We start from the raw sequence: 15,281 nt of genomic DNA on the forward strand, positions 1-15,281 counted from the left end.
AGTCAGTCAGTCAGTCGGTCAGTCAGTCAGTCGCACAGTTAGTCAGTCATTCAGTCAGTCACATCAGTCTCTCTCTCTCTCTCTCTCTCTCTCTCTCTGTCTGTCTGTCTGTCTGTCTTAAGCGTCACCCAGTTTACAAAAATGACGTCACTACCTCTCCACCAATCACGGAGCTGGGAGGTAGTGACGTTATTTCCAGCAACCAATAGGAAGCCATTGTGATCTATGACGTCATAAGGAGTAGACCAGACAGACAGACAGACAAACAGACAAGAATATTATCAAAAGTTCAACCCTTTATATGTATGAATACAAAAATGAGATATAATATTTACTTAAAAAAAACACATGTAAATATTTGTAATTAATTGATGTTTTCACCTGGGTTGTCTTAATAATCTCTCTCTCTCTCTCTCTCTCTCTCTCTCTCTCTCTCTCTCTCTCTCTCTCTCTCTCTCTCTCTCTCTCTCTCTTACTATTTTTTTTCCAATGTGTAATAATAGAAATTAGTGTGTGTGTGTGTGTGTGTGTGTGTGTGTGTGTGTGTGTGTGTGTGTAGAAAATACGATAAACTATAATAAAAATAAATACGAAGCCAGCAGCCACATTCACCCGAACACTAGGATTTGAGATCTTACAAATGATGAGATTATTACGCTTCTTTCCTTATTAGAGGGATTTCCCAGTAAATATGGACATCCAAAAAACACAACAAAATAAAAAATACACACATAGACAAGCAGGAAATACTAAAAACTAATAAAAATAAAGACGAAGCTAGCGCCATATTCACTCGAACACTTGGACTCGGCCAGACATCTGAGATTTTACAAATGGTGAGGTTATTACGCTTTCCTTTGTTATTGAAGGCATTTCTCAGTACCCAGGGACAGCAGGGGCGTCATGACTACCAGGGGGTCACGTGGGGGGCGGCAGGGGGCCCGTGAAATAAGAGAAAAAGTTGAGGTGGTGTTTACAGTAATTTTTCCTGTTTTGTGTGGGCACCACCAGCACCAGTAGCCAGATGGATGCCAAAGAGGAACATTCTAAGTTGGAAATATTCTGTTGTGAAATACTTTTAATGCCATGGCTTAGAAGTCACAGGACATTAAGATATGAATATGCTTAGAACATTTCCCACTCTGAATAACCTGATCTTTCATTGCTGAGAATATGTTGTGGCTTTGTTGCTGGCACACTGTACCCTTCAAGTAAAGGAACAAACAGCCAGGTAAACTATTCTTGTCTTGTGCACCCCAGCCCAGCTTGGCCTTCCAGCCTCCAGTGACACACACACACACACACACACACATGCACATGCACAAGGGATCTGTGCTGCTGTACACATCAGTGCTGGGCCCGCTGCCCACAACTCAACATAAAGTTGCTTGCTGGGTGTCACGTCAGTGGTGACGGCACACAACACCATGTCACAGATGGTGATGCTGCTGGTGCTCACATCACTAATGACACATTACAGCACATTGCACAGGAACACAGTGTAATGAAGAGGGGTGCTGGGCATCACATCAGTAGTGGTGGCACATGACAGCACAAAACAGCACGTCACAGAACATCACAGAACACAACAAGTTTATTGTGCTGTGCTCACAGACACCACAAAAATATTGCACTTCTCAACACAGAACAGCCACACACAGTAGTATTATCATTGTAGTCATTCTGTACAATGCCTTTCCAGTCAAACTTTTTTTGGCTTTGAAGACTCTGGTGAAAGTTGTGTTACATTTTACATATTTTTGCCTCAGAGAGTGCTACCATTGAGACCCATATTCAGGAATGCCTTGTTCTCTCACCCCAACTCTTCTAAGGCCACAGAGATAATCAGATTGGTTTTCAAGAATGTTTTTCCTGTTAAGAATGTAGAAATCTCGTTACTCTGTCACTAAAACCATAAAAATACCCTTAAAAACCCGTGTAGCTTCAAGTAGAGCCTTTTAAAAGTAGAGAAGGTGCAGTACAGGATTGTTTTGGAATATGATCATACATCCTGGCATGCACAAAGTTGTCATTGGAGACACAAAGGCCTTGAAAATTATCACATTTGTGTCACTTATTATGTGTTTGTGCCTCTGAATATATTGGTGTTATATTAGACATACCCTGGCATGCAGAAATTTGTCACTAGCCAGAGTGACCTGATTATTGCTCTTACATATATTTAAAAAGGAATACCACACTTAAAAAAAGAGAAAAACGTGAGCATTGTTCTGATGCCAGATTGTACTCACTGATAACATTATAAACACACTCTACCTTTGTATCATGAAAACAATGCCAATAAGTTTTCAGTGTGGTTTTTGCTGTCATGTATATAAAAACACTGTGACACTCAAAGGAAGAGAAATAGAAGTGTTTTTCTGACACTAAACCTTACTTTCAAAAGATTTAATGTTTAATGAAATAAACATGATTGATATTGACACTAAAAGGAGAGAAATATGATGCTGTTAGTGAGGGTGATAGATGATTATAGTGATAGTAAGAGTGAACGAGTAAGGGTGAGGGTGAAGTATTAGTGAGGGTGGGAATGAAGAGTGATAGATATCATAGTGAGAGTGAAGGTAGATATTTTAGTGAACTACTAAAACAGTCCTTACTGGACTGTTCAAACACAAGCCAGATGAAATGTCATCAAGCCAAGCCCAGCACTAATAGTGACTGTGTACAGTGTCGTAACATACACACACACACACACACACACACAAACAAACACACACACAAACACACACACACACACACACACAAACACACACACACACACACACACACACACACACACACACACACACACACACACACTATAAGCCTCTAGTTTGTGGTCCATCAATGGTCCAGGGAAGGAGGGGAGGGATTCGTTGATGGCAAGTTATCATATATACAGGTACCGGCAGAGGTACAGTCCCATTATGAACAGACACTGATACAAGATTGGTGCAATGTTGGCAATAGTCTCTGTCAAGGTGTTTGGATGTATGGATGTGGGTATTGGGACTTAATGCATCAGGGATTGTGGTGTGGTATGTACAGGGTAGTGTTTGTGGTAGTGGTTGTAGTTGTGGAGTTAGCAGGCAAGGGAGGACTGAGTTAAGGTGTTGTAGAAGGTGTGAGGTGTATTGTATGGGAGAGGAAATGTTGATGTAAGCAGTTAGAGGGTCTGCTGTTACTGCTGCTGCTGTTAAACTTTACGTGTGGGACAGGCAGAAAACACTTACAGGTCTATACATCCTTCAGGACCACATGTGTACTAACATATACATACAAAACTGTATACATACCATACATGGGTACATACAAGCTTTATACAAAGATACTGCACCAAGTATTATAGCCTTCCTAACAACAGTAACATCACTCATCTCCTCAAGTGAAAGTGAGATGCCTTGCCCTTTTGTGATTTGCTGACCACCACCACCGCCAAAATTCACATAGGAAAACTATGCCCTTGTTATTGTTAGCCTTCAGTAAACACACACACACACACACACACACACACACACACACACACACACACACACACACACACACACACACACACACACACACAGAAGCGCGAACAAATAGAATGAATTCAGTGAAGACGTTGTCAATGCCATAACTGTCCATGCTTTTAAGACCAAACTGGATAGATATAGAGACGGGATACTATGAGATTACTCCCCTCCCGTAAACCACAACTAGGTAAACACACACACACACACACACACACACACACACACACACACACACACACACACACACACACACACACACACACACAGAAAGAGCAATGCATTAAAATCATTTATAGATTATAGATCCACAGAATCACACACATGTAGAGAGGTATGAACATTTTATATAATTTCAAGAATGTATGTAAAAAAAACAATCTAGGAAGGAATTAGCCATGGGAAAGTTTACCTTAATAAGAAAGCAAAGCAAAAATGTCTCCACTGATAGAAATATATATATAAGAATTGAGTAAAATGGAAGTGTGTGTGGCTAGCTGTGGTGTGTCTAAGCTCCTGGGGTGCAGCAGGTTGGTCCACAAGGCTGTCCCTTTCCACCAGGGGCCAACAGGGTTGGTGTGTGTGTGTGTGTGTGTGTGTGTGTGTGTGTGTGATGCTTTGCTTGAGCTTGCCAGGTATATAGATAGATAGACATATAGATAGACTACCGCTACTGCTATTCTCCACCAGGAACCAACATGGCTGCAAGTATAAATGATGTCATTCACCTACGGTCGTCTGCTGGTCACCCAGCCAGCCATTACCCTATGGAAAGAGCTCAGAGCTTATAGTGACCGATCTTTGGGTAGGACTGAGACCACTCACACACCACACACACAGGACAGCGAGGTAACAACCCCTCGGGTTACATCCCGTACCTACTTGCTGCAAGGTGAACAGGGGCTACACATTAAGAGGCTCACCCATTTGGCTTGCTGCACCTTGGATTTGAACCCGGGCCTTCTTGAGTGTGAGCTGAGCATGCTAATCACTACACTACGTGGTGTGTGTGTGTGTGTGTGTGTGTGTGTGTGTGTGTATGTGTGTGTGTGTGTGTGTGTGTGTGTGTGTGTGTGTATGTGTGTGTGTGTGTGTGTGTGTGCTACTTTGTTTAAGCTAGCCAGGTACATAGATAAATAGATAGATAGACTACCATTACTACTGCTATTCCTTCCCACCAGGGGCTGACAGGATTGAGAGTGTGAATGTGTGTGTGTGTGTGTGTGTGTGTGTGTGTGTGTGTGTGTGTGTGTGTGTGTGTGTGTGTGTGTGTGTGTGTGTGTGTGTGTGTGTGTGTGTGTGTGTATAGTCTGTAGTGCCTTGTCTGGGCTGTTCTGTGTGATATTGCTGGCCTGGTATATTAAAGAGAAGCAAGATAGATTCATGGACAAGGCAGATGAAATGGTGCTAGTGGTACTGATGTATACAAGTGATGGTTACAAAGTTTATGAGGCACATCAGAAGCTCAAAATTGTTGTAAGGAACTGGCAACATTATGTTGACAAACTGTGGATGGAGGCAAGACTGGGAAAGGATGTAATGTTGTGTAGTGAAGTATTGGAGTACCTGTCTGCACTGGAATATGATGGAATGTGAGGCAAACAGTGATGGATAGATGCACAGATAGATAGATTACTAGAGAGAGAAAAAAATAGAGAGAGGGAAATCTAGGAAAGATATATAGATAGATTACTAGAGAGAGAAAGAGAGAGAGATGATAAAGATAGATAGATAACTAGAGAGAGAGAGAGAGAGAGAGAGAGATCTAATAATGCTGTTCAAATAAGTAGATAATATAAAACACTTCAGAGGAACAGCGATCATGAAAAAGCAATAATGAATGATAACAAGCAAACCAGAAACAATTGATGCATGAATATTGTTCAAATATCAAGCTTCTCATGAGTATGCTGTGCAGTTTGGAGTGGAGCTTCAATAGGCAGACAATACACAGGAGAATAGAAAAATACATTATGAGAGGACAGTGTGAACTCAAAACACACACGCCTACACACACACACACACACACACACACACAGATAGATAGATAGATAGATAGATAGATTTATTGACTACACAATCATATTACAGCAAACAAAACTAAAACAAAAACTAAAATACAAAAAAATATCCACAGCAGTAGTCCATTAATAATTGTAGTCCACAATATTCTAAATCATTAAATAAATATTCTTGCAATGCAGCAAAAGAACTCCCAAAATACAAAATAAAAAAATTTTTTCTCTACCCAAAAATAGACATTACCAGACACACACACACACACACACACACACACACACACACACACACACACACACACACACACACACACACACACACACACACACACCACAACTTTAGGGCATCACCACCACTACCACTACCACAGAACAAAGCTAGTATATCAGTCAGTGGTATTTTTTTTATTCTTGTTATTTATTTATTTATTTATTTATTTATTTACTCATTTATTTATTATTATTTTTGTATCCAGTGCATCCACCTTCACTTCAGAAAACAAGGACACTGCTTATGTGGCTTGTTTATCTTATATATTTTTGGCAAGACATAAATTTGCAGTAAAACCTGTAGGTTTTACTGCATGAAAGTCTGTCTGTCTGTCTATACATATGTATGTATAAATAGAGTTATGTTTACCACAGTGAGAGAGAGAGAGAGAGAGAGAGAGAGAGAGAGAGAGAGAGAGAGAGAGATGTGCATGTATATCTGTAACAATAGCAAGTGTGATGATCTCCCAGTATGGTTTAATGAGGTTCATAATCTTAAATGCTTCACTGCCCCATGGTGACAACTTTTCACAGACCACAGAGATGATTATCCAGGTTCTCAGGGGTGTTTTTCCAATACAGACAGAATCATTATCAAATTATCACAGGAATCATTGTGACACCCTTGACAACTCTGTTAACTTTCCTAGCAGTTTGTTAACTAACTTTTTACTGCTGTTGTCATCATTTCTATTAATATTGATAAAAACACAAGAGCACAAGGGTTGGTACAGGAAGCCATCAGGCTTACATTTGGTGGTCCTTGTACAAAACGTGCTTACTTACTTTCACCTATTATCCTCATCCATAAATTTGGCTGGTCCACTTCTAAAGCTCCTTAATGACTCAGCCCTAACAACATCAAAAGATATGAAAATAATGGAGCCATCAGGCCTACACATGGCAGTCCTTTGTATAAATAATACCTACCTATTTTCACCTGTCATCCCTATCCATAGATTTACTCAGCACTAACAGTCTGATTACTGAGTCTGTTCTAGTCATCCAACACTCTCTTTGAGAGCCAGTTCCTTTTTATCTTTTTTTAAATCTAATTGCAATGCTTGAACCCATTATTTCTTGTCCTATCCTGATTACTATTATAAGTAACAGTGGAGAAACATTTGAATTTAAAAAATAGTCAGGATGAAGAACTGAAGCATTTAAGTGAAGCCTCTGTGTGTCTGTAATAATGTGTCCTTATCTCTTGTTTAGATTTTGTAATACCATGTCCTATATTTGGTCCTTAATGTTACTATTATCACTGGTCTAGGTTTTATAATTCCATGCCTTATATTTCATCCTTATCTTTGGTCTACATTTTGCAACACCATGTCTTTTCTTTAACTTTGTAACTCCACATCCTCATCTTTTCCTGACGTGTACCACCGTGTCATATCACAGGTGATGTTCGTGGCCTCCCCAGCTTCAGAATCGGTCCTTGGGCAGCGTGGACATCTCAGACTCGTGAAGGAACTGCATCTCCTGCAGCTCCATCAGCTTGCCGTGATCCTTGATGTGGGCATAGTTGGCAGCAAGACACATCAGATAGTGCACCTGTGGGAGGTAAATAACACACACACACACACACACACACACACACACACAGAGTGAGAGAGTGAGTACGTATTATTGGGAACACTAACCTGGTATAAGAAATGCATTAAATGCTCAAGTAAAAAAAATAATGAAAATAATAAATAAATAAATAAGTAAAACACACACACATACACAGTTTTGCATTTTCATCATTCAGTCTTGTACCAAGTTAGTTTTTCATTGGAGCATGTAGAGAATATGAGAGAGAGAGAGAGAGAGAGAGAGAGAGAGAGAGAGAGAGAGAGAGAGAGTACTACTGGGAACACCCTAATCTGGTATAATAAATGCATGAATAAACAAAAAAAAAAAAAGACTGACTGATGAACCTAACACCAGTATGAGAAAGTGTTAACCTTCAGGTAAAAGAAATTAAATAAATAAATAAAATAACACACACAAGAGAGAGAGAGAGAGAGACCAACAAAAGACCATCACCACTTACCAGGGAAAGAATGACAAGAAGGGCAGAGGCAGTGGCCAAGAGACACAATATTTCTCCATTGTTGACAAAATCCTTACAGAACAGCTTCCTCTTGCCTCCCGAACACACCCGCTTCTCCTCCTCAATGGTGGTGCAGGGGAACAGAAACCCTGCAGTGGGAGAACAATTATAATGTCTGTTTATAATCATTAAGTGGACTGAGTTATGTTAGTTAATATTTGATGTTTGCATCTGAGAATTTTTTAACTTCTTTTCTCCTTCTTTCTGTCATCTCTGTTCATATACCAAAATCATGTTCTCTATTTATTCCCTGTGTGTCTTTCCATAATATATCCTTCAAAGGGGAAGACAAACCTGAAGGAGTCTTTTATTAATTCATGTCCTTTCTCTCCTTTTCCTCTCTCTCTCTCTCTCTCTCTCTCTCTCTCTCTCTCTCTCTCTCTCTCTCTCTCTCTCTCTCTCTCTCTCTCTCTCTCTCTCTCTCTCTCTCTCTCTCTCTCTCTCTCTCTCTCTTCAAAGCATCTTCCTTAAGCTTCACTTCCTCCTCCTCCTCCTCCTCCTCCTCCTCCTCCTCCTCCTCCTCCTCCTCCTCCTCCTCCTCCTCCTCCTCCTCCTCCTCCTCCTCCTCCTCTCCTTCTTCCTCCTCCTCCTTCTCCTCTTTCTCCTTATTCCTTATCGTCTGGTCTATTATCTCTCTCTCTCTCTCTCTCTCTCTCTCTCTCTCTCTCTCTCTCTCTCTCTCTCTCTCTCTCTCTCTCTCTCTCTCTCTCTCTCTCTCTCTCTCTCTCTCTCTCTCTCTCTCTCTCTCTCTCTCTCTCAGTATGATGAAAATATTTTGAAAAACACACCAAAGAATAGAGGGGTATGTTTCAAAGTTTGAATACAGTATAATAATAATTGGATGATTAATAAGTAAGGAGAAAGGACAAGGGTAACAAAAGAAAAACAGTGCAAAAATTAATCGCTGCACAAATCGCTGCACAAGACTTTCTTCTTTCTCTCACCCCTATTCTGTCCACCTCTCTAACACAGGAGTTAACCAGTATTCTCAATCATCAATCCATCATTCTTTGCCTGAGGAGGGAATTGATGCTGTGTTGACCCTTGACAGTGACGTCCCTCATGAGGAGAATATGAATTCTACAGAACTTGCCCATAGAAAGACCAAAACTGTTACTGCTGCCACTACCACCACTGCCACCGCTTCCACTGCCACCAAAAGCCCAACTGTGCAAAGAATCCTGGACCTCCTCAATGAAATGGAGTCCACCAGTCAGCTGGAGTACTCTAGCCTCCAAAAGTTCCATCTGTGTCCATTGTGTTTGGGTAAACTTATCACTGTATGAGGGGACAAGTATCAGTGTATGGTTACTATATACTCATTTGTACTTAAAAATGTCATGTCACATCATTCTCTCTCTCTCTCTCTCTCTCTCTCTCTCTCTCTCTCTCTCTCTCTCTCTCTCTCTCTCTCTCTCTCTCTCTCTCTCTCTCTCTCTCTCTCTCTCTCTCTCTCTCTCTCTCTCTCTATTAATCTCTTATTCCCTTTTCTTCCTTTCTTCCTTCCCTCCTATCTTTGTTTCTCCCTCCTCCTCCTCCTCCTCCTCCTTCTTCCTCCTCCTCCTCCTCCTCCTCCTCCTCCTCCTCCTCCTCCTCCTCCTCCTCCTCCTCCTCCTCCTCCTCCTCCTCCTCATTCATTCTACCTAACAAGAAATAATGGATTCAAGATTATACCCAAATGTTTTAAATCCCACAAGGCCAAACATTTTTTCTTTAATCGTATAGTAAATATATGGAATAAACTTCCTGCAGAAATTGTCAACACCAATACTATTGAATCAGTTCATCCTAAATATGTGCACTTTCTGTTTTTCCACAGAGCAATAAGAAATTAGAATTGACTGAGAAACCAGAAAAGGGACTGCACTTGAAAAAGCACAAGAACCAAGAAATTACATCATTAAATGAAATGACAACAAATCTAAAGTAAGAATTTATGTAGCTTTCATTTTGGTTTACATTGTGAAAGGTAACAGTAACATGGATATGTTTTTATATTGAAATCTTTCTCTGATTGCATACAAATGGTACCAATCAACAAATAATAATGTAATACTTACAAGGTGGGAATTCCAATCACTGGTAGATAAAATGAACCACCATTCTAGAGTGTACATAACTAAGGAATTAATATACTGGTTAACTATCACACCAGCATGAACAGAATAACAACAATTGTTGAGTAGAGTCTATAGGAGGCAGGGAAGGAGGCATGTAGTCAGTTTTAGAGAGCAGTTATTATGAAATCAGCTGTAGAATATTCCTAAGATGCAATACTACTGGAGTCTGTCAGCTTGAAGACAGTTTATTAAAGAAGGGAAGTTCATGAGATATAAAGCCTTTGATTATTCAGTTTCATTTCCAAAGTAACATTTATTTATTGGTGTGTTGCTTCCTGTAAATAGTAAAGCCTTGACAGCACTGCATCTCTCACACCACGCTGTAACTGTTGAGAGAACCATAACCCTTAGAGAGAGGAGGAGGGAATCCTTGGTTTATGTTCAGTAAAGCCCTGTATTCTTGTCATGGCAATGTAGAATGGAGGCGTCATTGGTTTATGTTCAGTAAAGTCCTGTATTCTTGTCATGGCAATGTAGAATGGAGGCGTCATATTGGTCACACACTGTTCTAATGTATGTGCACTTGCCACGCTGTTCACCAGGCAGGAGGCGTTGCAGAAAGAGCGCGAGATCACTGTGTTGTGGGAGAAGACAGAGTCCCTTAGTGGTCAGCTGGTGACGGTCCACAACCACAGCCACTTTGAAGAGAATGGCCTGAGCCACGACCACCTTGCTCAAGAAAATATCACGTTGACAGAGCTGATTAAAGAACTAGAAGATAAGCTCAAACTTTCAAAGGTACCACAAGTGTCTTTGTATATTAGTTTGGTTTACTTTGTAAGATTAATCATTACTGAAAACAATACATGGAGTACGTGAGGTTGTGTGTTTGTTTATGCATGGAGACAGTTTCCTTAAAAATGGGTGGAGAGTACTATGGTGCTTTAGATGTAGAAGGATGAGTGGAAGGAATGCTTGGAGTGTGCAAGGCTCAAGTGTATGCAGAAGAGCACTGACAGGAGTGTGAGGACTACTCTGTCATGACCATGTCTTTAAGACATGAACAAATGATGCAGTGTGGGAATCATGAAGGTGTAAAAATGCAGGATATGGATGGGATGCTACATCAGCAGCTTTTGTCATTAAGGCTGGTAAAGTGAAAGATTTGTTAATCACTTTGGTCTTTAGTTGATGCTTCTGGTGAGGCTTTCCTGTTTAAACTTGGCATAATATATATAAAATGATGTGGCATGTTAAACAAGTTAACTTACTGCCTTCTTGTGTCTTTCACAGATAGAAATCAAAGACGTCACAAGACAGAATAGTGAGCTGCATGCACTTATCACAGAGTATAAAGTCACTCCCTCAGAGGAAAAAGACAAGGATGGCACCTCTTCATGTGAGAACTCAGAAGCTAAATGTGAGCTACCATCCACATGAATATATATTTGTATATCAAACTGACATTCTCCATGGAGGGAGGCTTTCCAAAGTGCACACACACACACACACACACACACACACACACACACACACACACACACACACACACACACACACACACACACACACACACACACACATCTCTGCATCAGGACTCAACAGCCAGACTGATAAACAATTACTTCACCCAAGATGATCAGCTGATAGGATTAGCTGTGGATGAGCCTCCTGTGGGGACTAGGAGTACAAAAGCCAGCAGCTAATTTTGGGAGCTGCCAGTCATCATGGTCCTGGTGTCTGAGGTGCTGCTTTTGCATTTTCCCATTCATGGGTTGAGGCCACATCACATTTATTCATTCACAGTTGCTCTTAGTTATCTCTGTTACAAGTTTAAAATTTTCCTGGCTCCACAGACATTTCTGGTGCATCTAACCCTCTCTCCATTGCCCTTCTATTTCCCTTAGTCTTATACCCACTTCTTACATTACGTCTAATTACTTCCATTGGTCATTCTTGTCTGGCCCTCTGTTGCATCAATTTTTCACCTCCAGGTACAGATACCAAGGGGAAATTGCTGGGTCAAGTGGCTACACTGACATCTGAGGTTAGCAGGTTGGAGAGTGAGTGCAGCAGTCTTCAGGTTCAGCTAGACTGTGAGAGGGATAAGTATAACAAACTGCTGGGAGAATCTCTTGCTCATGAAAAGTTGTCTGAAGATGTCATAACTGAACCAAAAGGTAAGAAAGTTTATATTCTCTAATAATAAAGCAAATAATTTTTCCTCACTGATGCTCAATTTTTTTAATTAATAACAAAATAAAAGCATTGTTATTGGATTTGTTTATTGAGGCTGTATTAAGAAAAGTTGAGAGAAACAAACTTATTGTTTTATCAGGAGAAACAACAAGATTGGGAGGAACTGAGCTTGAATAGAAGCTGCAACTGAATCATCTGTAAAAGTGAAGTGGAGGAAGTGTTTACTGTTTACTGTATGCCATTTCCTTGGTCTTTTAATGAAGAATTTTATCCTTTTTCAGGTGACTACATCACCATCTACCAGTTGCAGCGAGGAGTGATGAAGCAGCAAGCTCGAGAACGCCAGTTAGACCTTGCCAGCCTCCATCATGAATGAGAGGAAATGAAGCAAAACCACTCAGCAGGTTAGTGCTCTCTTTTGCATCTCACACTCTTCTTATTCAATTGCTGGCAGATTAGTGATTTCTGCTGCATCTCACACACTTCTTATTCAATTGCTGGCAGGTTAGTGATCTCTGCTGCATCTCACACACTTCTTATTCAATTGCTGGCAGGTTAGTGATCTCTGCTGCATCTCACACACTTCTTATTCAATTGCTGGCAGGTTAGTGATCTCTGCTGCATCTCAAACGGTTCTTATTCAGGTGTTAACCAAAGTACTAAGCCTTCATATCATTACCTTGCTCTGTGATGGAGGCTACACCATCTGGCATCTAGCTGAGATTTAATGTTGCAGCAAAGCTTCCATATGAGTTCATGTAGAGCAAAATGTTTTCAAATGCCAGGGAAGTAGTGTAATGTAACCTTCCAGAGAAATCTACCCCTCATTTATTAGTTAACAGGAGTGTTTAATGTACTTAATGTGATTAGCCAGGATCAAGGGTCAACTTCTTCACTGACCATTTAGTCTCAGGTGATGTATCTGTCCTCCATGAGTCACCAGAGACACATAAGGTGTTGTAAGTGAAATTTCATCTATTAGATTTATTCAAAATGTGAATTAACACAGTTGTTTCCTGCAGGATTTGATATCAAAGCTGGTGCAGGAAAAGGAAGCAGATCATGACCTTGAGCAGCTCGAGAAGATAAGCAGCGTCCTTAAGAGTTCAGTTGCTATCATTAGCAGTGTTGGTGAGTAGTAAAAACTGAGCCATCTTATGAAGTGCAACAAAACATTATTATTATCTTCATAATTTTCTGAAAATAAACAGATTTCTGTGGCATGTTGCTCATTAGCACTTTAATATCAGATAACACCAGTTATTTATGTAATGATGTAATGTACTAAGTAGATGAAATACAAATGGCATCTGCTAACACTCTTGATGTGGAACAGGAACCAGTGAGTCTGAGACACCCACCAGCAGTGGAAAGGTGGCTGACGAGCGCCTCAAGCACTCTGAAAAGGTGGAGCAACAACAAGAAACAGAAAATTGCATCCATCATTCTTTGCCTGAGGAGGGAATTGATGCTCTGTTGACCTTTCACACTGATGTCCCTCATGAGGAGGGAGAATATGAATCCTACAGAACTTGCCCATAGAAAGACCAAAACTGTTACTGCTGCCACACTGCCACCACTTCCACTGACACCAAAAGCCCAACTGTGCAGAGAATCCTGGACCTCCGCAATGAAATGGAGTCCACCAGTCACCTGGAGCACTTTAGCCTCCAAAAGTTCCATCCGTGTCCATTGTGTTTGGGTAAACTTATCACTGTATAAGGGGCCAAGTATCAGTGTATGGTTACTAGATACTCATTTGTACTTAAAGATGTCATGACACATCATTCTCTCTCTCTCTCTCTCTCTCTCTCTCTCTCTCTCTCTCTCTCTCTCTCTCTCTCTCTCTCTCTCTCTCTCTCTCTCTCTCTCTCTCTCTCTCTCTCTCTCTCTCTCTCTGTTTGGAATTATACTGTATATTAGGAAATATCATTAAAGAGTGTGTGTGTGTGTGTGTGTGTAAAAAGTGTTTGCATTATTGTGCATTTGATGTTATAGCCCCAGGTTCTTAAAGTTTTCTGGTTTCATGATTTATAAAGATTGCTATTTTTAATAAAGTTATTGAAATTGTTATTGAGTGTTTGTATTGAACTCATTAGCTTTGTAATAGTGTGCGTCTCATCATGCATTCATTAATGATGTAGAGTGGAAATGTCCACTCCTATCATGCATAATATCAATGCATTATTGGTTTATGTTGTTATTTGTGTATAAATTGTAAAGTTATGCCAGTCTATTTTAGTACAAACTAAATATCGGCTGGAAGAGAGGACAGGTAATGGCACACTAAAACACAGGAAGGGACAATGATATAACCATCCAATTTAACAATACACAGAGGAAGAAGAATGAGAAAGCAATAAAAATGGATTATTTAATGGATGATTAATAGACCCTCATTTGTAATCTTATTTCAGGCAAGAATATTAAGAGACAGCTGGCTTGCCCTTTGTACTTGTTCATACGTGACAGAATGAGAGATCTAGGGGTGGGGGTGACACCTGGAAATGGGTATGATTCACGAAGGGATTGATTTATTGCTTGACTGGCTGATTAAGAAAAGAAGGCGTGGTAGTGGAGGGTGGGGGGAAAGGCCCCAACTTTCCAGTCGTATATGGAGTCGAAGGGAGTTCTACAGGATTATTCATGTATTTGTTGCTTTTAGCTGTGAATTATCTGGTGGTGTAATTGTTATGACCCCGTAAGTTGATTTACTATTCATTTCGTCTTTCTGAACGCAAAATAACATGTTACTTGTACTTCTGCCTGTTGTACACTTTCCTAAACGCAATTTAGGTCTTATTAATGTGGCATTTAAGCAGATTCACTCAGGGAATGAGAAGTAAATGATAGCTATCAAGCAGTAGATTAACTCTCTCTCTCTCTCTCTCTCTTAATACGATATCTAATATAAAGAAGCAATAATATTTAAGCAAGTACACACAGTAATCTTATAGTAATTTAATGAAAACAATACCAGCAAAGAAAAATATGAGAAAATGCATAATTTACTACGAAATCCAAAATGCGAAAAAAAACCTTGCCAAATTGAACCGTCCCACGAAGGTTATGGATGGAGTTTTGATGCAATGAGCCTCAGTTATACTTAAAACACTCAACA

The 15,281-nt window shown here is 40.2% G+C and overlaps 1 protein-coding gene across 1 annotated transcript; it reads left to right on the top strand.

Moving 5' to 3' along the window:
* Positions 1 to 759: 759 nt before the first annotated feature.
* On the top strand, positions 760 to 14,538 carry LOC135099168 (uncharacterized). Its single transcript, XM_064001630.1, has 9 exons — positions 760 to 836; positions 7,205 to 7,366; positions 9,721 to 9,827; positions 10,564 to 10,759; positions 11,255 to 11,381; positions 11,956 to 12,141; positions 12,442 to 12,564; positions 13,183 to 13,291; positions 13,497 to 14,538. Exons 1-7 carry the CDS (start codon positions 834 to 836, stop codon positions 12,534 to 12,536), a joined length of 876 nt encoding a protein of 291 aa, XP_063857700.1. The 5' UTR covers positions 760 to 833; the 3' UTR covers positions 12,537 to 12,564; positions 13,183 to 13,291; positions 13,497 to 14,538.
* Positions 14,539 to 15,281: the final 743 nt, after the last annotated feature.

Source organism: Scylla paramamosain, unplaced genomic scaffold, assembly GCF_035594125.1.
Source record: "Scylla paramamosain isolate STU-SP2022 unplaced genomic scaffold, ASM3559412v1 Contig109, whole genome shotgun sequence".
Lineage (NCBI taxonomy): Eukaryota > Metazoa > Arthropoda > Malacostraca > Decapoda > Portunidae > Scylla > Scylla paramamosain.